This window comes from Saccopteryx leptura, chromosome 13, assembly GCF_036850995.1.
Source record: "Saccopteryx leptura isolate mSacLep1 chromosome 13, mSacLep1_pri_phased_curated, whole genome shotgun sequence".
Lineage (NCBI taxonomy): Eukaryota > Metazoa > Chordata > Mammalia > Chiroptera > Emballonuridae > Saccopteryx > Saccopteryx leptura.
Genome location: NC_089515.1, coordinates 31258671 through 31278724, shown reverse-complemented (window position 1 = coordinate 31278724; position 20054 = coordinate 31258671). Strand labels below are relative to the sequence as shown.

The 20054-nt window shown below is 45.6% G+C and overlaps 1 protein-coding gene across 7 annotated transcripts in view; it reads right to left on the bottom strand.

Moving 5' to 3' along the window:
- Window positions 1-649: 649 nt before the first annotated feature.
- The window catches only part of LOC136384689 (sodium-dependent serotonin transporter-like), a 28095-nt gene continuing 8690 nt past the window's right edge, over window positions 650-20054 (bottom strand). For 5 of the 7 annotated variants that reach the window (XM_066355154.1, XM_066355155.1, XM_066355157.1 and 2 more), the window contains 6 exons: window positions 19937-20049; window positions 19127-19258; window positions 16512-16611; window positions 13921-14021; window positions 9617-9784; window positions 650-3733 (listed from right to left, as the gene is read on the bottom strand). In XM_066355154.1, coding sequence (XP_066211251.1) covers window positions 3659-3733; window positions 9617-9784; window positions 13921-14021; window positions 16512-16611; window positions 19127-19258; window positions 19937-20049 — 689 coding nt within the window. In that variant the 3' untranslated portion in view covers window positions 650-3658. Of the gene's footprint in view, window positions 3734-9616; window positions 9785-10769; window positions 10946-12390; window positions 12628-13920; window positions 14022-16511; window positions 16612-19126; window positions 19259-19936; window positions 20050-20054 lie in introns of those variants that run through there. The other 2 variants (XM_066355158.1, XM_066355159.1) reach the window with 2 other exon arrangements.

The following is a 20054-nucleotide window of genomic DNA, read 5'->3' as shown; positions in this document are numbered from 1 at the left end:
AGAGAGAGAGAGAGAGAGAGAGAGAGAGAGAGAGAAATGAAGGAAGGAGGGAAGGAAAGAAAGAAAGGAAAAGAAAGAGGGGAGGGTGAGAACGCCCTCTGATTGCTGTTGTGCTTAATGGTGTCTTAAGCACCAGTTGCTGACTTGTGAGTAGAGAGACATGCTGAGAAAGGCAGCAGGCTTGGATTGGACCATTAGGTAACTAAGGCATGTCTGAGAGCAGCACAGGTAAGCCACTGCATTCCATAGTTCTAGGCTTTGCTTTGTCAGTGAACTCCAAATCAATTATATAGCAGAAAGAAAAAACAGGTCATTCTTTCCTCCTTATCAGCAAGAATACCATTCTAATTCTGAGAGTATACTCTCCCTTTTAAGAGGTGATGTGGGTTGTGTGAGTTAAGTGGAAATTCATACAATTTAATATTGAGATTGGTGGCACCAAATTAACACACTTAGTAAAAAGTGGCTGTGATGTGGTGACTCATCTCACAGAGTAACTTTTGGCCTTATTCTGAGATTTCATTTTTTTGAGATTTGATTTTTTCCCCTTCTTTTCCAAGTGAGAAGAGGGGATAGAGAGACAGACTCCGTATGTGCCCTGACCAGGATACACCCAGCAACCCCATCTAGGGCCGATGCTCTACCTATCTGGGGCCATGCTTGCAACTGAGGTATTTTTAGTGCCTGAGGCAGAGGCTCCATGGAGCCATCCTCAGCACCCTGGGCCAATGCGCTCGAACCAATTAAGCCACTGGCTGCTGGAGGGGAAGAGAGAGACAGAGAAGGGGAGGGGGAGGGATAGAGAAGCAGATGTCACTTCTCCTGTGTGTCCTGACTGGGAATCAAACCCGGGACATCCACGCTCCAAGCCAATGCTCTACCACTGAACCAACCAGCCAAGGCCCATTATTTAATTTTCATTATTTGATTTTGAAGCTAGTCTACTGACTTTGGATTTGTCAGGGTTTTTGCATTCTTCTCCAGATGGGGCAGCCAGGTCAATGAATTTAAGTTACAAGTCATGTTCCATGCAGCAAATGGAATAAGTTTTCAGTGGGTTGCAAGTTTTCTGGAAGGGAGAGTAATTCTTTGGATTTCATTGCACATCAATATAGGAAACAACTTCAATCAATTGAATTGCCTCCATGCCTGTGTCTTGTGTCTTGCCTAATTCTCGGATATTTATTACTAATAAAACAGCAGAAAAAAAATTAACTTCAGTACTTAAGTAACTTTACAATTCAATTCCATTTTTATTTTTTACTTTTATGTAAGTACCACATTAAATGAGAAAGTTTTTTAAAATACAGTTTTATTCTTTTTTTTTATTACTGATTTCAGAGAGAGGGAGGTGGAAAGAAGGGGACAGAAACATCAATCTGTTTCTGTATGTGCCCTGACCAAGGATCAAACCAGCTACCTCTGTATTGCAGGACGATGCTCTAACCAACCAAGCTATCTGGACAGGGCTAAAAGATCATTTTAAAGTCCATGTACCTACTCTTAAGATTTCCTTATAGAAAAATATCTGTAATAGTATTGATAAATAGGGGCCAAGTAAATACAAATGATGCAAAACAGAGATTTTTGGATTTTTTCAATCTAATGAAGTTGGAAATTTTTTTCAAAACACCTATACAATTCTCCTAATGCCTGTTTTGGCAAAACTCTAATTCTTTTTTTTAAATGTTATCTTTGCCCTGGCCGGTTGGCTCAGCGGTAGAGCGTCAGCCTGGCGTGCGGGGGACCCAGGTTCGATTTCCGGCCAGGGCACATAGGAGAAGCACCCATTTGCTTCTCCACCCCCCCCCCTTCCTCTCTGTCTCTCTCTTCCCCTCCTGCAACCAAGGCTCCATTGGAGCAAAGATGGCCCGGGCGCTGGGGATGGCTCCTTGGCCTCTGCCCCAGGCGCTAGAGTGGCTCTGGTCGCGGCAGAGCAACGTCCGGGAGGGGCAGAGCATCGCCCCCTGGTGGGCGTGCCGGGTGGATCCCGGTCGGGCGCATGCGGGAGTCTGTCTGACTGTCTCTCCCCGTTTCCAGCTTCAGAAAAATACAAAAAAAAAAAAAATGTTATCTTTGGGAAATGCGTAAGTGTGTGTGGGATGGGGAGAATCCGTATCCAGATATCTTTATAAAGCGTGTTCTTAAATTTGCAAAGCTATTGACCACTGAATACACGGCCCTCCTATAACTCTCCCCTGTAAGCTTGCTGGAAAGCAGAGCATGGAAATAAGGTAGCAAGAAGGAATGAAGGAGTGACGGTATGAAGGTAGGTCAGCACGAAATATTTTTTAAACCCCCCCCCTCTTTTCCTATAATATTTTGGAAAACTCAGTTGCTATCATCTATAAGAAAAGTATCCTGGTGGAAAAAGCAAAGATTCAGAAATAAAAGGATGTAGGGAGAATGCAAGATCATTGGGAGGGGGAGGGATAGAGAAGCAGGTCAAGGAGGCCAAGGGAGGAGAAACTATAAATGAATAAAACCAGACCTCTGCTGTATGAATCTTCTCTCTATAAGGTTGTTAGAATTAAATTACATATATAATAGAAATAAATTATATACAATTATATAAATTATATATATAATATATAATATATATAATATATTTATAATATTATATATATATATGAAGCTAGATAATTGAGTCATTTTCTTATTGATTAGACTTCTTTCCCTTTAAGATTTTGATGAGAAAATCTCACATGTGGTAAAATTTGCTTCTCTACCCATGCCTCTGAGAGTTATAAACCAACAAAGGTCAAATTTACTTGATGTATATTAAGGGCTATATGTTGAATTTGAAAGGTTATTCATTTAACTGATCCTCTTTCAATCAGCCTTACTCTTTCTTGGAAAATATCTGGAGGGCTCACAAACCTGGCCAGTCAACCAGGAAGGGTCAAGGGGTTGGGGGGGGGGGGCATTTATTATAAGGCTATCTCAGACATTCCAAATACTTTTGGATTGAGGATGACATTGGTTTAGGTCAGGGTGCCAAATCTATGTACCCTATAAGTGAGAAGTGGATTTAGACTCTCTTCACAAAGCAGAGTAACCTCAACAGTCAAACTCAAGTCATTGGAAGTATACAGAGCTAAAATCAGATAGCCACAGAACGCTGCAGATTTTTCAGTTTAGTTTCTTATACCTTCCTCTCCTGACGCCACAGCAGCACATGGGTTACAGGGTGCTAGTAGATTCAGCTACAGAGTTCTATGCTGCTCAGAAAAGATATAGTTATCAGGCCAGTGTCTCTATTTTCTACTACCCAGTCTATGCATCCATGAACAGTGAAAACTTGACAAGCAAACAGGCGTCAGATAGCAATGATCATAACGAGAAATGATACAGATGTTCACAGGCTTGATTCTAAACCTAATCCTAACTGATTATATGGTGGTTTCATCACCTCCAAGATAGTCTAGTTCAGCTGCATCACCGAGTCTGACACGGTAATATGGCCAGGAGATTTCACAGAGAGACACGGCTAGAGGCCGTGCACCCCAGCCTTTTGGGACTGAGTCTCTATGAAGAAGGCCCTTCCACTGTCAGGTTTAGCTGGAAGCTCATTCATTTGGAGGGGAAGGTGAGGTGTGACTTGTCAGAACTGAAGGAGAAGGTTGTTAGGAAGCCATGTTCCTCTCACTGAAGTGCTTCATGCGGCATTCAAGCGGATGTCCCCGCAGGGAATTTCTGTTGGTGTTTCCGGAGTGATGCTTTCAATAATACGCTGTTGGGAAGAAAATGTGATGTTACAAACATCTTGTAATTTAACAGTATTGAAAAAATATATCGACATTGTCAATAGTCTCATTGACTTTTCTTAAAGGAATTTTCAATTTAGTCATTATCAAGTATGAATTAAATTTGAATATTTGGAAACTATAAGCATCTGTGAACTAATTATGAAAGTCATTATGTCTCTAATGGGAGAGGAAAATGAGCCTGCCATAGAAGCTCGGCTGGTCTGTGACACGCCTTTGGTGACCTGGGAAAACCCATCTTTTTCTCTGGGAGGAGGAGTTTTCATGTGGTCACACAGGATGCGGGGAGCAGAGTGAGTGCTGGATTTCGGCCCCTCTCCCTTCAGCCCTGCATGCACACTACAGGCACAGCACATAGTGCTATCAGCCACATTACAGCCAAGATGGTACTAATTGAATGAACCCACCTATAAAGGAGTATAGTCCTGGTTAGTTCGTTCATACAGGGGTGCGAATCATCACATAATTAAAAAGATGTGACTATTGAAATCACTCCCAAAGTAATCACATGCTAATGTGCTCATCACAGGGAAAAGTCTGAGAAGTTTTACATTAGAAACAGCTGAGGTTACCCTGGCTGGTTTGCTCAGTGGATAGAGCATCGGCCCAGTGCATGGATGTCCCAGGTTCGATTACCCATCAGAGCACACAAGAGAAGCCACTACCTGCTTCTCTCCTCCTCCCTCTCCCCCTTCTTTGCCTCTTCTCCTCCCATAGCCACTGGCTTGATTGGTTCAAGGGTTGGCCCCAGCTCTGAGGATAGCTCAGCTGGTCGGAGCATCAGCCTCAGGTACTTAAAATAGCTCAGTTGATTCGAGCATCATCCCCAGATGAAGAATTGCTGGGTAGATAGATCCTCATTAGGGCACATGACAATATTCTGTCTATCTCCCCTTCTCTCACTTAAAGAAAGAGAGAAGGAAAGGAAGGAAGGAAGGAAGGAAGGAAGGAAGGAAGGAAGGAAGGAAGGAAGGAAGGAAGGAAGGAAGGAAGGGAAAGGGAGGAAGGAAAGGAAAGGAAAGGAAAGGAAAGGAAAGGAAAGGAAAGGAAAGGAAAGGAAAGGAAAGGAAAGGAAAGGAAAGGAAAGGAAAGGAAAGGAAAGGAAAGGAAAGGAAAAGAAAAGAAAGAAGAAAAGAAAGAGCTGAGGTACACAGAAACTTTAGACAGATCTGCAATATGCTTGTGCTTGTGCATGAAATATACACAAGGCTTGTAAAAGCCTCAAGTGGCCTGAAGCAGCTCAAGGATGAGGAGAGGGAAAAGGAGCAGCACTGCGGGGCTTAGAAAAACCTTTACTAAGCTGCTTTATAAAACCTTCGATGGCAAAGTCTGGCTGTGTGAGCAGGCAAAACTGTTTCTGAAAGCATTTTTTGATTTATTTATTATAGGTGAAGCTCTACTACTTACTCTTTTTATTTTAGATTGAAAAAGTATGTAGTCCCCTTCAGTCATTTTTATTTCCTGATTCTGGGAGTTTGTTCTTCTTTAAGGAGCAGGGACTATGGAACTCAAAAAGTTCCATTCTCATACTTAATGAAATTCACAAAATTGCACATGGTGTGTTCCTAATGGGCTTAAATTCAAATACTGAAATCTCCCACTGGAAGCCCATTTAGCAGGGAGATGCTGCAGGGCCCATCAGCTACCTGGACGTGTGAAGTCTCCCATCAAAGTACTAACCAGGCCCGACCCTGCTTAGCTTCCGAGATCAGACAAGATTGGGTGCATTCAGGGTGGTATGGCCATAGATGCTAGGATGTGTGAAGTGATAATAAGCAAAATTTCACAAATCATTCTTTCCCACAGATATTGGGGAATTATGGAAGCTGATTAAGTAGAATATGTGACCTGATTACACAGAATTATGTCTTGTTAATTGGAAACGACACAGATCACTCAGCTAGCAAGACTGAAGTGTCGTGCAGAAAGAGAAGAGAGCACTCGTGTGCGTGATGGAGGAAGGTCTATGATGAACCACAAAAGAAGAACATTTGGCCTTTGTGCCCTTGCCCCCATCTGCTCATTCTGCTGCCCTTCTGGCTACTGACCCCCCAAAATGGCAGGTCCACCTTCATTTTTCATATTTTGGCAGAATTTCAGTTGCCAAACTAGTCTTGCTCTCAAATTTTACCAGTGCTGGCCTTCTGCAAGGTGATAAATCTAAGAAATGGATTGCTGCTGGGCGCTTACTTATTAAGGACCAGTATCTTTGTGCAGGTTATCAGGGACTTCTGTGAATGACCTAATAAGCTGTTATCTCTCAACTTGAGGCTTCCAGGTTACAGGTGCATGTGCTAACCTCCAAATTAAAGTGGAGCAAGTGCTGGCTCACTCCACAAATACAGCCTTGTATATGGCCAGGGCCCCCCAAAATTATGAAATTTACCTTTTTTTTAGTTTTTTTTTTCTTTTACTCATACCAAAATTTTATATGAGGCCTCCCTCCCTCTAAATAGAATGTTACAGATCATCAGTGTGATATTGATGGAGATTTATAGTTCCTTGGTGTTCTTCGGGGGGAGGGGAACAAAAACAAAAACAGGGCATGCGTTATACCTCTCAGAGGTTAAATATGCACATGGGCATATCAAGGCTGCCGAGAAGTCCCGCATTACAGAAACCTACTTAACTTGTCTTCATCCAGCATTCTCCAAAGCTTTTTAAACTACATAATCGTTTCCTCCAGCAGTAATGCCTATTGCTGTCCCATGGAACTACTGCTCCTTAAAACACTTTACCATTTAGGAAATGTTAATCCAGTCCAATGAGCACATTTTACAGAGACAGAGAGAGAGTCAGAGAGAGTGACAGACAGGAACAGAGAGATGAGAAGCATCAATCATTAGTTTTTCATTACAACACCTTAGTTGACTGCCCTCTCATATGTGCCTTGACCGTGGGGCTGCAGCAGACCGAGTAATCCCTTGCTCGAGCCAGCTACCCTGGGTCCAAGCTGGTGAGCCTTGCCCAAACCAGATGCGCACTCAAGCTGGCAACCTCGGGGTCTTGAACCTGGGTCCTCTGTATCCCAGTCCGATGCTCTATCCACTGCACCACCGCCTGGTCAGGCCCAACAAGCACATTTTAGAGATAAAGAAACTAAAGCCCAGAGAAGATGAATAACTTACCATAGCTGACTAGGTCTTCTCCCTCCTAGTCCTCCTGACTGGCTGAATCATGACGCTTCCTATTAACCCACTGTTCCCTACCTAGTGGCCTATGGCAAGGTGGCCCTACAGTCGGCCTTACCGCTATTACTCATGGAACTGAGCTCGGTTAATTATATAACTTTGGATGGTACTTTCCTGTGGCCAGCAGGGGGAATTTGCAAGAAGGATAATAAGATTTGAGATGCAGTCTATGACCAAAAAATACTGGCATTTATTAACCTGAGTTCCCACCTCTGCCCTTGGCCTCTGGATTTGAGTCAATAGAGCCAGTAGACCAGGGGTCCCCAAACTACGGCCCGCGGGCCACATACGGCCCCCTGAGGCCATTTATCCAGCCCCCGCTACACTTCCGGAAAGGGCACCTCTTTCATTGGTGGTCAGTGAGAGGAGCATAGTTCCCATTGAATTACTGGTCAGTTTGTTGATTTAAATTTACTTGTTCTTTATTTTAAATATTGTATTCGTTCCCGTTTTGTTTTTTTTACTTTAAAATAAGATATGTGCAGTGTGCATAGGGATTTGTTCATAGTTTTTTTTATAGTCCGGCCCTCCAATGGTCTGAGGGACAGTGAACTGGCCCCCTGTGTAAAAAGTTTGGGGACCCCTGCAGTAGACCGTCACAGCTGCCATAAAGGACAACATGCAGGAACAAATTCAATGACTCTAGGTCTAGCACTCATTCCAAGCAACACCAGAGTCCAAGGCCCTTTGCGAGGAACGAGGTTGTGACAGGACTGGTCTGGGTGCAGGAATTTAGTGACTCCTTCCAGGGTTCCGTTCACCTGGAATTCAGCTTTCAGTTTTAGAAAAAGAAATGAACTCAGCTCTCAGGAAGAGTTGATGTTTAATTGCCTCGTGATCCCTTGCTTCAGGTTGAAAAACAAAATGTTTCAGGAAGGTGAGCATGTCGGTCTCATGTTTAAGTTTTGCTTCCAAGAACCCACAGACCAGCCCATCTCAGTTCCCAGGTCATTATGGAGCACTGTCCCTTCTAACTTCCCCAAACACCACTCTTCCCCTTTGAGCTCATTCCCTGCAAAAGCATCCTCTCATAGACTTGTAAGGGACCTGAACTACTAACTCTAGCAACATAGGATAAAAAATAGCAACTCATCTTTCCTTAGCCTCTAGCACCAATTTCTACATTAGTAACCTGTTCATGGCTAACTGAGGCCAGAAGAGAAACTGCACCTCTAGTGGAGGGTATTGGACCAGGAATCAGAAGACCTGAGTCCTGAGCTTCCCTGCACTGTGTGTCCTTGGACAAGTCACTGAAATAAGGAAATTTTGAGCAGCCTTCTCCCTAGCCTCAGTATCTTTGTCAGCTAATAATACCTTCCCTCTCCACCTCACATGGTTTTTTGATAATAAAATGGAATAATTTACACAAAGATGTTTTGAAAAAGACACAATTTTATACAAATTGTAAGGTTCTTTCATTAAAAATTTTACATCCCGTTATTAACTACTGAGATGAGTCTTGCTATAAGGGCAACCCTTTTTTCTTTTACTCAATGGCTTGAGCTGAAACTAGGATGTTATCACAACTTCCTTATTTAGTGATGATTTTCAAAATAGCCTTTTTAGATTGCTATTAGAAAAATGCCCACGAACATTTCCTCCCATAATCTCCACTTAAATAAAAATTTGTTTATCACCCCAGACACCACTGATTTGATGTCCCTTCCAATGGCAAGCAGGAGGCAAAGTAGTTATCTGGTAAATTTAAGACGCTACACACACCCCAAGCTGTGTGTTACTGTGCTCCCAAATGACCAGCTTGTTTCTTTGCTGTTGTTGGGCAGATAAAATGTATTATGCTCACTTTGTTAAAGATAACGCTGCCCATGTGGAGGCCATTGCCCAGGTGATATTAATGTGTGTTGAGGGCAGGCAGGATCGTTGTAGCCTGGGGCTTGGTTTTGGGATTAAGCCTTTCCCACCCTTTTTGATGTGGGGCGGTACAATCCAATCATGCCTCAGAGAAGTGACTTTGTATTAGAGACTTCCCTATTTTGTATATTGGATTAAAGGTTTTGAATCTACACTATAAAATGGGGGCAGAATGAGAGCTTGCTCTCTTGGTTCCTGGGATGATTAGCATGAGAGAGCAGAGGGAGCAGAGCAGAGAGCAGAAAGAGGCCATGTGGCCAGGAGAAGCAGCCAAGATGGCGGAGTGCTGAGTGAGATGCCAGTTTGTGCAGAGTTTGTATCTGGGATAAGGAAGGAGATGGGGAACTGAGGAGAATAAGGCTGGTGAGCTAGAAACCTTTGATTCTAGGAAACTCGGATAAGTCAGTAGCTTTGTGAGCACTGAATGTGAGTGGGTTTTGGAGCCCAGTGTGTATTTTTACTTGCCCGCCGGGTGCAAGCTAGAATTAAAGACTATGGCCCATCAGTTTTTGGCTCCGCTGTTTCTTTACCGACTGTCCGAATCCAATGCGAACCTGCATGGACGGCTGCTTTGATAATAGTGGCCCTAGATACTGGCTCTACATTTATTTGAGCTTTATGGGAAGTGTCTTGAGATGACAGTGGCAGCCATTCGAGGGCTACATGGTATATGTTATATACATATATAAGGTGAATTTATCTCCTGTGAATAGAGCATAACACGAGAACCCTTTTCTCCCCAAACAATTACCAGTCTGAAGCACACACACACACACTAGCACATACCTCCTTCAGGGATCCCGGAGTGGTGATCAGCCGGTAGGTTATATACGTGGGGATGCAGATGAAAGATGAGGTTCCTATGCAGTAGCCTACGATGACACTCCAGTGAGGAAAATCATACTGGAAAAGTCGGAGCTGTGGCGGGCTCATCAAAAAACTGGAAAGGATGAGCTAAAACAGAAATTCCAAGAAACGTAAAAAAAATCTTAACGGTATCTGTGCAGCTACAGCTAGAGACAGTTTTGACGCCATTAACACCAAATGTAAAGCCAAGATACTTTCGGGAAATTCGCAGTCTGTGACGGATCTTAGACTGAACTCTGACACACAAAATTCACTGATTTCTGTGCATTGTTTTCTGCAAAAATAAAACAGCCAGGTGCTTATCGTGATTTTTTTCTTCTGCACCCCTCACTTCGACCTCGACAGTGGGGAAGCCAAGGCCTCGGAATGTTATTTAAGGGAGCTACAGCACCCCTTGTGGGGAAGTCAAGGCCTCGGAATGTTATTTAAGGGAGCTACAGCACCCCTTTCAGGGCCAAGGGGAAGAGATTGGCATCCATCAGAAGTGGTCTGGGCCTCCTCTTCTCAGACCATGGAGGAGTAAACTTGGTGACCTCTCCCTGCCTGCCCTAGGGCTTCCTGTTTCTCTCTACTTTGCTTTCATTTCTGCCTTCATTCCTCAGCAGCAGTTGCTTTCAGTCAGACTGAAGGTAACTAAGTCCAGGAAAGGTAATAAAGTTCTCAAGACCAGAAGAGGACTCGGGCTTCTGGGTATGTTCCTTCCCACCCTTCCCATGAGCTCTCTGCTTTCTCATTAGCACCTTGGCCTGGGGTTTCAGCAAGGATGGCTGGGCCACAAGGCATCCAAAGGGAAGACGGCCTGCCGCAGGCCCTCGTAATGAAAGGAGCAATGGAAGCAAAAAGCAGCTTCATTCACTTTTCACTTGAAAGCCGTGACCAAGAAAAATTCCATGGTGTGCTCCCAACACTCAGTGTGAGTTTTCTCATTTCGGTTCGGTTTCCAGAGAGAGCACAAAAGGCGGCTTTCGCCTAGTAACCACTGTGCCGAAATCGTTACTGCTCCTGACTTAATTTTATTCATTTATTTCATTGTCGTAAAGAAGACGGCAATGTAAGCTATTTGTGCGGTCAAACATTTATTTACATATTTTTTTTCTTTGTCTGCAGGTAGTAACATGGGAAATGGTTAAATGCACATCCATCTGCTGAACCGTGCCACCCCAAGTCCTGGAGGAAGCTTTCAAAACAGGAGCCCAGCCAGTTGCAAACCTTTCTGTGGACCGACTCTCCTTGCTCCCAGACTCGCTTCTGCGGAAGACAGTTTGGGAACAGGGCAGAGGGTGTCTGCTTCAGAGCCATCCTACTGTAACCATCTCATCTTGATGTGGGTGTGAGATCCAGCATAACCCAGGGAGGCCTCTTGCTCCTGCTATGGCCAGTGCCCCTCGGCAGTGACATAGCCCCTCTGCATGCCCCAGCCTCTCCTTGCTCATATCTAATATATATATATATAAAACTTGGCTTCAGTAAAATGAGTATTTTTTGTAAGCTACTCATTGTTTGCCTACAGCAGCCTTAAAAAGCCCAGAGCAGGGTTGTATGAAGCAAACCCAGAAGTGGAAGACAGCTCTGCCCCCTCTTCCCTGTGCCCCCGAGCACTGGCCATTAGAGGAAGTGAGTAAAGAAGACATCACAGGGATCTTGAGTAATGTGCCTGAACCCAGCTCCATACGTGGGCTTTGCTGGGCACTGAAACTCGGGGACAGCCCACCAAGAGTTCACCCAGTCAGCCAGACACCCCGAAGTTCACAGAAATGAAGATACTGAAAGCCTACAGCCAGGATTAGGGTGGGACATGTGAGACACTTACCTCAGGCCCAACACTTAAGGGGGTGCCAAACTTTCAGTAACCAAGATAAGTTAACATTTGAGCGCAATATGTTAAAAAGAAGTATCTGACAGGGCCAGATTAGGGTGAGATGAGTTGAGGTGAGTCATCCCAGTTAAAGGATTGGATCCTATCTCTGTTTAAAATGTTGATATTTTGTTCATCAGGGATTTCATTTTATTTTTTTGGCATTAATTTTGATTTTAAAAATATTGCATTAAAATAGCATTTATCTGGATTTCTGAGATTTTGGGTGGCCTCCTTAAATTTTCCCCATGTTGAGTGCCTCAGTTGCCTCTCCCAGATTTCAGCCCTGGACCTGCTTCCACCCTCCTGGGTGGGTAATACTAACCTAAACAAGACTTCTCCCCTCCAGGAACTAATCCGCTATCTCTCCCTTCTTTGCAAAACAAATGAAAGAATTTAAGGAGATTACTGAGAAGCACTGGTAATACTATAAATTAATAATCCATTTATGAGGAATAATGCAGGTTACCGTAGGTGATTCAAACAAACCCTCATTGAAAACAACTAAAATTTCTGGATTAAATATATATATATATATATATATATATATATTTATATATATATATATATATATATATATACACACACACACACAATAAATCCTTCCTTGGTCTTGAAAATAAATTTAAAACACACACATATATATATGTTTTAAATTTATCTAAAAGCAACAGGAAGTTGATAAGGAACTGAGGAACCAGGGCCATTGAGCCCTGAGAACTCCAGCTGCTCGGGTTGGCTTTTGTTTGGAAACCTCGGCTTAGGACTGGGTGGAAGTCAGGGAGGGGTTCTGGGAGACACACACGCAGCATCAGGAAGGCAAGGTGGGCACGTTGTTTATTTCGCGTAGGTTATGTGCGGTGGTACAAAAAGTACAAAATATAAAGGACTGCCCTGAGCAAGTCAAAACAGATAAAAAAAAAAAGGGCTGTTTTCAAAGAGGGGCAAGGCACAGCTATGTGCCAAAGGCAGAGATGTCTTAAAGAAAATGGATGGCCCAGACACTCCTCACAAGCTGCAGCTGGATTGAAGGAAGTCTAAACGACTTTTCTGGTTCTAAAAGATCAAAAAGCCCCTGCAAATAAATTTACAGGTGAATGAAAGATCAGGACAGTAGTCCCTGCAGATCTGTCACTTTACCCCAGGCTACCCAAGCGCACACTTGGGATGTTAGTGGGTCATTTTCTCGGTCTTTGGGCAAACATCTCCTTCAGTCGGACCCAGGAGGAAACTCAGGCATGTGCAGCAAGGAGATGGACACCAAACACGTCTTGGAAGATGGGCAACCATTGGAACTGAACTTTCTCACCCAGGTCCTTTGGCAATAAGTGGACCTTACTCTTGATTCAGGTCATGATTAAGGTCCTTTTTGTGAGGCATCTTTAAGAAAATGGACACATAGCTCTTCCCAGGGCTTCATGAGCTGCACAATAAATCCTTCCTTGGTCTTGAACAGTTCTTACTTGTCATGTGACCTTGGACCCTTTACTTAATGTTTCTAAGCCTCAATTTCCTTAAATGTAAAATGGGGTATTAGAACTATCCTACTTCATAAAATTGTTGTGAGGATTAAAAGAGCCATGGGCATAAATTCTGCACCAAGTCTGGCCTGGTACTTAATGTTCAATAAATGTTATTTATCATTATCACTGAGCAGGGGAGTGAAGCAATCAGGTGACTGAAGACTAGATGACTCTATGTCAAAAGACTGGTTAACTCTGTGGGTCACAGGGACTGGGAGGGGACACAAGAGGGGCTCTGAAGTGTTGGTTAGGTTTGTGTTTCTTGGTATGGTTTTGGCTACAATAGGGTGCTCAGTTTATAAAATTTCATTGAGACATACACTTTGCACCCTTTTCTGCATATATGCTATGCTTCAATAAAATTTATTTCTTGGCCCTGGCCGGTTGGCTCAGTGGTAGAGCGTCAGCCTGGCGTGCAGAAGTCCCGGGTTTGATTCCCGGCCAGGGCACACAGGAGAAGCACCCATCTGCTTCTCCACGCCTCACCCCCTCCTTCCTCTCTGTCTCTCTCTTCCCCTCCCGCAGCGAGGCTCCATTGGAGCAAAGATGGCCCGGGCGTTGGGGATGGCTCCTTGGCCTCTGCCCCGGGCGCTGGAGTGGCTCTGGTCGCAGCGGAGAGACGCCCCGAGGGGCAGAGCATCGCCCCCTGGTGGGCAGAGCGTCGCCCCCTGGTGGGCGTGCCGGGTGGATCCCGGTCGGGTGCATGCGGGAGTCTGTCTGTCTCTCCCCATTTCCAGCTTCAGAAAATAAAAATAAAAAAAATAAAAAATAAAAAATTTATTTCTTACAAGTGTTTGAGTGGATTTTTCTCTAGGGCCAGAAGGAGAAGAGAAATGGCAACTCACCAAGAGAAAGAGAGGGCTGATGGCCACCCAGCAGATCCTCCAAAACCACCCAGGGCTGAAGCCCAGCATGTCCTTCACGTCCCTGCAGAACTTAGTGACACCTGAAATCATCCAAAAGAGAAAGAGATTGACCACAAGAGGACATGGACTGTCCTATCCCTCGATTCTCAGAGAGAGAAACAGCCCTGAAATTTCTCATGGGAGGGCTCCGGGCACCAATCTGGTTTCAAAATGGGACAAGGGGAACTAGTCGCAGAACTTCGTTTCATAGCAGGCAACGTTCTTTCTCCCCGGAGTGGGAGAACAGGTGGACATTGGGAAGAAACCTAAAGGCCCCTCTTGGTGCCCACACTGCCTTTCTAAGAACTCAGCATATATTTTATTTCATTGTTACTGTAGAAAAGAAAGTTAAATTTTGTCTAAGTATGATGAACCTGCTCAACAGAGACTGGTTTTGACCACATTATCATGTACTGGAAATTTCCAAGAGAAAATTTTTAACCACAGTATGGCCCATTCTTGCACCAGATCACTCACAATCAAAGTTCTTCTATAAGACTAACTGGCGTGGAGGTGAGAAGTGAGACTCTGCCTGGTGAGAAACTGAGAAGGGGAAGGAAGGTTGCTGTTGGTCAAATAAGTTTGTAAATATGATATATGTTTGCTTGCTTATAGTTTGCATTGGGTGTGGGGACAGGCTGTAAGCAGGCAGGGTCCCTAGAGCCTAAGGCTTAGTTTTAAGACTAAGCCTTTCCCACTCTTTTAATACTAAGATCTTCTCAACGCTAAGCTTTTCCCCACATCCTTGACTGTTGCATGATGTGGGGTAGTGCACTCTCATGAGGAATCCCATCATGCCTCAGATAAGTGGCTTTGTATCAGAGACTTCCTTGTTTGTATATTGGATTAAAGGTTTTGATTTCTACACTATAAAATGGGGCAGAGGAGCCCATGCTGGAAGAGAGCAGAGAAAGGCCCCGTGGAGGAGAGGAGCGGCAGCCAAGATGGCGAGTGCTGAAGGAGAAGCCAGTTTGTACAGAGTTTGTGCAGAGAGAAGGAGATGAGGAACAGAGGTAAATAATGCTGGTGAACTAGAAACCTTTGATTCTAGGAAACTCGGATAAGTCAGTGGCTTTGGGAGATCTGAATGGAAAGGGAAGTGTTTTCCCACTGTGTGTATTTCTTGCCCGCAGGGTGCAAGCTAGAATTAAAGCTCATGGCCCACCAGTTTTTGGCACTGTTGTTTCATTACCATTTGCCTGAATTCAATGTGAACCTGCATGTGAATGGCCACGATGGCGGCCCCAGGCCATACAGTTGCTCTTCCCTTCTTCCCTGTAGTGCCCAGCAGCACCTCGGACAGGTCTACAGGGGTCCTCAGGTTACGACAGTCTTGGCATACGACGTTTCAAGTTTACAATGCTCACTCCCATAAAAACTTTAAAAAATTAAGACGTGAGTGTTTTGGCTTATGCCATTAGTGTCGTACTTACAGACTACGTGGGCCAACTAGTTTGGTTGCACGTGGAGGAAGAATACGCAGCACAGTCAGTGTACAGTGCAGTATATTTATGTCCTCTTCCTTTCTCTGTGGCTTAGTTGTGTTTTTATGTTCTAGATGATGATTTTACAACTGTGTTAGGATAGTAAGTGACTTAGAAGAGGGTGTGTTTCGACTTACACCAAAATTCAGGTTATGTCACTGTCATAGGACTGGAACTGTGTCATAAGTGTGAGGACCCCCTGTATAGTGATTCACATGCTTGAACTTTGTCATTTGAATTGTTGAGGAGGCAGGGAGGACTTCTTTTTAAAAAATGGACTCATGTGCAACTTAAAACATGGGGGCCTTTTCTTCATATGATGCATAAAGATAAACGTGCTGTTTTATTATCATAGAAACTAGGAAAATAAACACATTTTCAGAGGGAAGTAACCACTTCTTGATTTTAAAGATGAAGAGAGGCATCTCTGAACCTGGTTGTCTTGACTTCTATTGCTTGTGCCTTCCCCAGGGGCTCCTGAGGCCCTTCCTAATGGGCCCACATCTGCTCACTCTCTGCACTCTTGGTGGTTTCATCCTTATCAGATTCCATCCCAGGATCAGAGGGTGTTTACCAAGACAGATGATCCAAATAGAAACATTCTTGCCTCTTCCTTAGAAGGTAAGCTCCTAAACTTGGTGTCGGGGCTCTGGAGGGAGCTCTTGTGAAATTTAAATTGAAAGCCACTCTGTATAACAGTAGGACATGGTCCACTCTGCAAAAGCATCCACTGTGCACTAGTTCATGTATTCTGTCCAACTCTTAGAGCCAGTCAAAATCTTCAGCATCCACTGTGAAGGGGCTATAGGGGACCACTGCAGCCTGTCTCCACAGGGCAAACATTTAAACTCCTCCCCAAGGGTTCGAGCCATCTGCTGTAGACAGTGTGGAGGAGATGACGACCTGTTTCTGGAGAAGGCACTCAGCTGAGTTTATCTTTCAGTCCCACCAGGCGGTGACATCCTAGACACTGCCCTGCGCTTCTCCATGCTGGTGGCTACATGCTGATATAGAAAGTATTGTGGCTCGTGGAAGGAAGCCTCTTACCATAGAACCAAAACACGGCAACCGCTTCGATCAGAGCGACGGTGAGCACCGCGGGCCCGGTGGCGTACTCCTCCAGCAGCTTCACCACGTAGGCCCCTCCCTGGAAACGAGATCAGAACCTGGTGAAGGGCCCTCTGAGGCGTTGCCTCCCCTTTCTCTTAGGGGTCAAAAGAAGCTTCTTGACTAAGGATAATTCTGGAAAATTCCCACCTCAGACCTAATGTAAATATCTCTTGGACTGGCCTTCTCAGGTGGGCCAGATGTCACCCCATCAGATGCCTCTTCCCTCCCTCACAGCTCTGTCTTCTTGTTCCCTCTCTCCACTACGTCTTCAGAGACAAACTCAAAGGGCCCTTGATTTATTTTCAACTTTCTTCAATTTTTCAAACACCTACTGTGTACCCTACCTTGGAGGATCCAGGTCCCCCAAAGGCTAAATCTGGCAGAGTCCACAATACATACAAGATCCACCGAGCATACTGGTCACAGCTTTGCCTTCTTTTTTTTTTTTTTTTTTTTTTTTTTTTTTCTGAAGCTGGGAACGGGGAGAGACAGTCAGATAGACTCCCGCATGCGCCTGACCAGGATCCACCCGGCACGCCCACCAGGGGCGATGCTCTGCCCACCAGGGGGCGATGCTCTGCCCCTCTGGGGGTCACGACCAGAGCCACTCTAGCACCTGGGGCAGAGGCCAAGGAGCCATCCCGAGCACCCGGGCCATCCTTGCTCCAATGGAGCCTCGGCTGCGGGAGGGGAAGAGAGAGACAGAGAGGAAGGAGAGGGGGAGGGGTGGAGAATCAGATGGGCGCCTCTCCTGTGTGCCCTGGCCAGGAATCGAACCTGGGACTTCTGCACGCCAGGCTGATGCTCTACCACTGAGCCAACTGGCCAGGGCCTGCCTTCTGTCTTAACTCACAGATCTTTTGGGTCCTGCTCAGGGTCCCACCCTAGAAGCTCCACAGAGATTGGGGTCGTGGCTTGCAGATGAGTATCTGCAAAATTGTCCCAAGTCAGGACACAAACTTAGGATGCTTGTGGATACCGTCTGATGCCCTTTTTACAGTTTTACAGTGTTTTTTTTCAGCAACCAAAAATAAAAATCACTGGAGAGGGTCTGACTTCTTCACCATGGCAAGCGCTCTGGAGGAACCGAGGTGACATTACAAACGTGAGGCGCCAGCCTCCATCTCTTCTATATCAAGACATCACGGCAATATTGCCACGAAATCAGCCTAATGACTGGAAATAAACCAGAAAAGCGAATATCTTAGTTTTTTTCCAGATAGTCTGCCAAGCCTGGAATCTAGTTGGATCTACTGTGAAAGTGGAGTTTCCAGACACCTTGCACAGAGTCTACAAACACATGCTACCAGACACAACTTTTCTTTTTATCCCTGATGACAAACTTTTTTTTTTTTTTTGGTATTTTTCTGAAGCTGGAAATGGGGAGAGACAGTCAGACAGACTCCCGCATGCGCCCGACCGGGATCCACCTGGCACTCCCACCAGGGGGCGACGCTCTGCCCACCAGGGGGCGATGCTCTGCCCCTCGGGGCATCGCTCTGCCGCGACCAGAGCCACTCTAGTGCCTGGGGCAGAGGCCAAGGAGCCATCCCCAGCACCAGGGCCATCATTGCTCCAATGGAGCCTTGGCTGCGGGAGGGGAAGAGAGAGACAGAGAGGAAGGAGGGGGGGGGGTGGAGAAGCAAATGGGCGCTTCTCCTATGTGCCCTGGCCGGGAATCGAACCCGGGACTTCTGCACGCCAGGCCGACGCTCTACCACTGAGCCAACCGGCCAGGGCTATGACAAACTTTTTATAAGCCTTCCCTCTGGCTCTATAGAGCCAGGGCACCTTGTGGGATGGAAGGAAAGGAATGGCTACATTTTTGGGTTTTTTTTTAGCAAGAGAGAGAGAAACAGATAGACAGGGATGGACAGACAGGAAGGGACAGAGATGAAAAGCATCAACTTTTTGCTGTGTCATTTTAGTTGTTCATTGATTGCTTCTCATACATGCCTGGACCAGGGGGCTCCACTCTAGCCAGTGACCCCTTGCTCAAGCCAGTGACTTTAGGCTCAAGTCAGTGACCTTAGGCTTCAAGACAGTGACCTTTGGGGTCAAGCCAGTGACCATAGGGCCATGTTCATGTCTATGATCCACGCTCAAGCTAGGGACCCTGTGCTCAAGCTAGTGAGCCTGTGCTCAAGCCAGCAACCTCGAGTTTCAAACCTGGGTCCTCAGTGTCCCAGGTCAACGCTCTATCCACTGTGCTACCACCCAGCCAAGCAGGAACAGCTTCTTTCTTTTTTATGTTTTTAATTTACTGTGTTTACATAGATTCAAGTGTCCCACCGAATATAACTCTCCCCACCCCCGTGTTCCCCTGGGCCCCCCCTTTGCCTCCTCACCCCGATGCCTTCCCCCCTTCCCTCCAGGATTTGCTGTCCTGTTCTCTATAACGCTGTGTTATGTATATACAATTTCACTAATCTCTTTCCCTTCTCTGATCCCATCTTCTCTTCCACTTTCCCTCTGACCACTAGGAACAGCTTCTTGTAATGTTTTGTTGCCCTGGGGGAGGCTGACTTAAAGTTGAGAATTGTGGTACTCACAAAAGTCAGGGTGGCCAGGGACCCAAAGAAGCAGGTAACAACCACACCGAGCACAAAGTACTCCCGACGCTTGGCCCAGATGTGTGGAAACTCATCCAGCACAGCTGTGATCACCCCTTCCAAGCCTGCAAACTGAGAGGGACACACAGCTGGTCAGGAGGGGGTTGCGCTTTGGGACAAATCTGTTACCTTCTAGGACAGTGAACAGGAGGGAGGGGTTAAGGACGCCAAGTGACTAGTCAAGCTGACCATGACCAGTTCCCCCTACCTACTCACAGCCCACACTGGAAATACCATTTCCTGTTTACACTGTCATTTAGAGCCCAGGCCTAAGGACATGAAGGAAAGAAAATACCGCACCCGGATGGGACATTTTTATGTGAGGTCTCATGGGGAGATTTTTTGATTGCACCAGAAAACCCAATTCAAAGCTGAGACTCATTCCACACTGGGTGCAAGGCGTTGGCCTGGATGCTGGGAAGTAGAGACTGAGACACAGAGTGACCTTGCCCTGGCCTTTAGCTGCTGCCATCTGGCCAAGGAACAGTGCACAACGATAACAGCTTACACGTGCTAAGCTCCTGTGCTTGTGTGTATATACATAAACAGTCATCCAGTGACTCTACGGTACCAGAGGCTGGTACGTGCCGTCAGTGAGGAGTGAACAAGAGGTCAGGGACGCATTAGGAGGGAGGAGCTAATACCACCTGGGTGGCCAGGATGGGAGGGAATGGGTACAACTCCCCCCCCCTTTTCTCCTCCTCCTCCTCCTCCTCCCCCAGAGCCAGATTTCCCTTCCCATTCACTCACTGTGCTATCCAAGCCTAGTGTGATTAACATCAAGAAGAAGATGATGGCAAAGAACGTGGACGCTGGCATGTTGGCTATGGCTTCTGCATATGTGATGAAGAGGAGGCTGGGGCCTGAG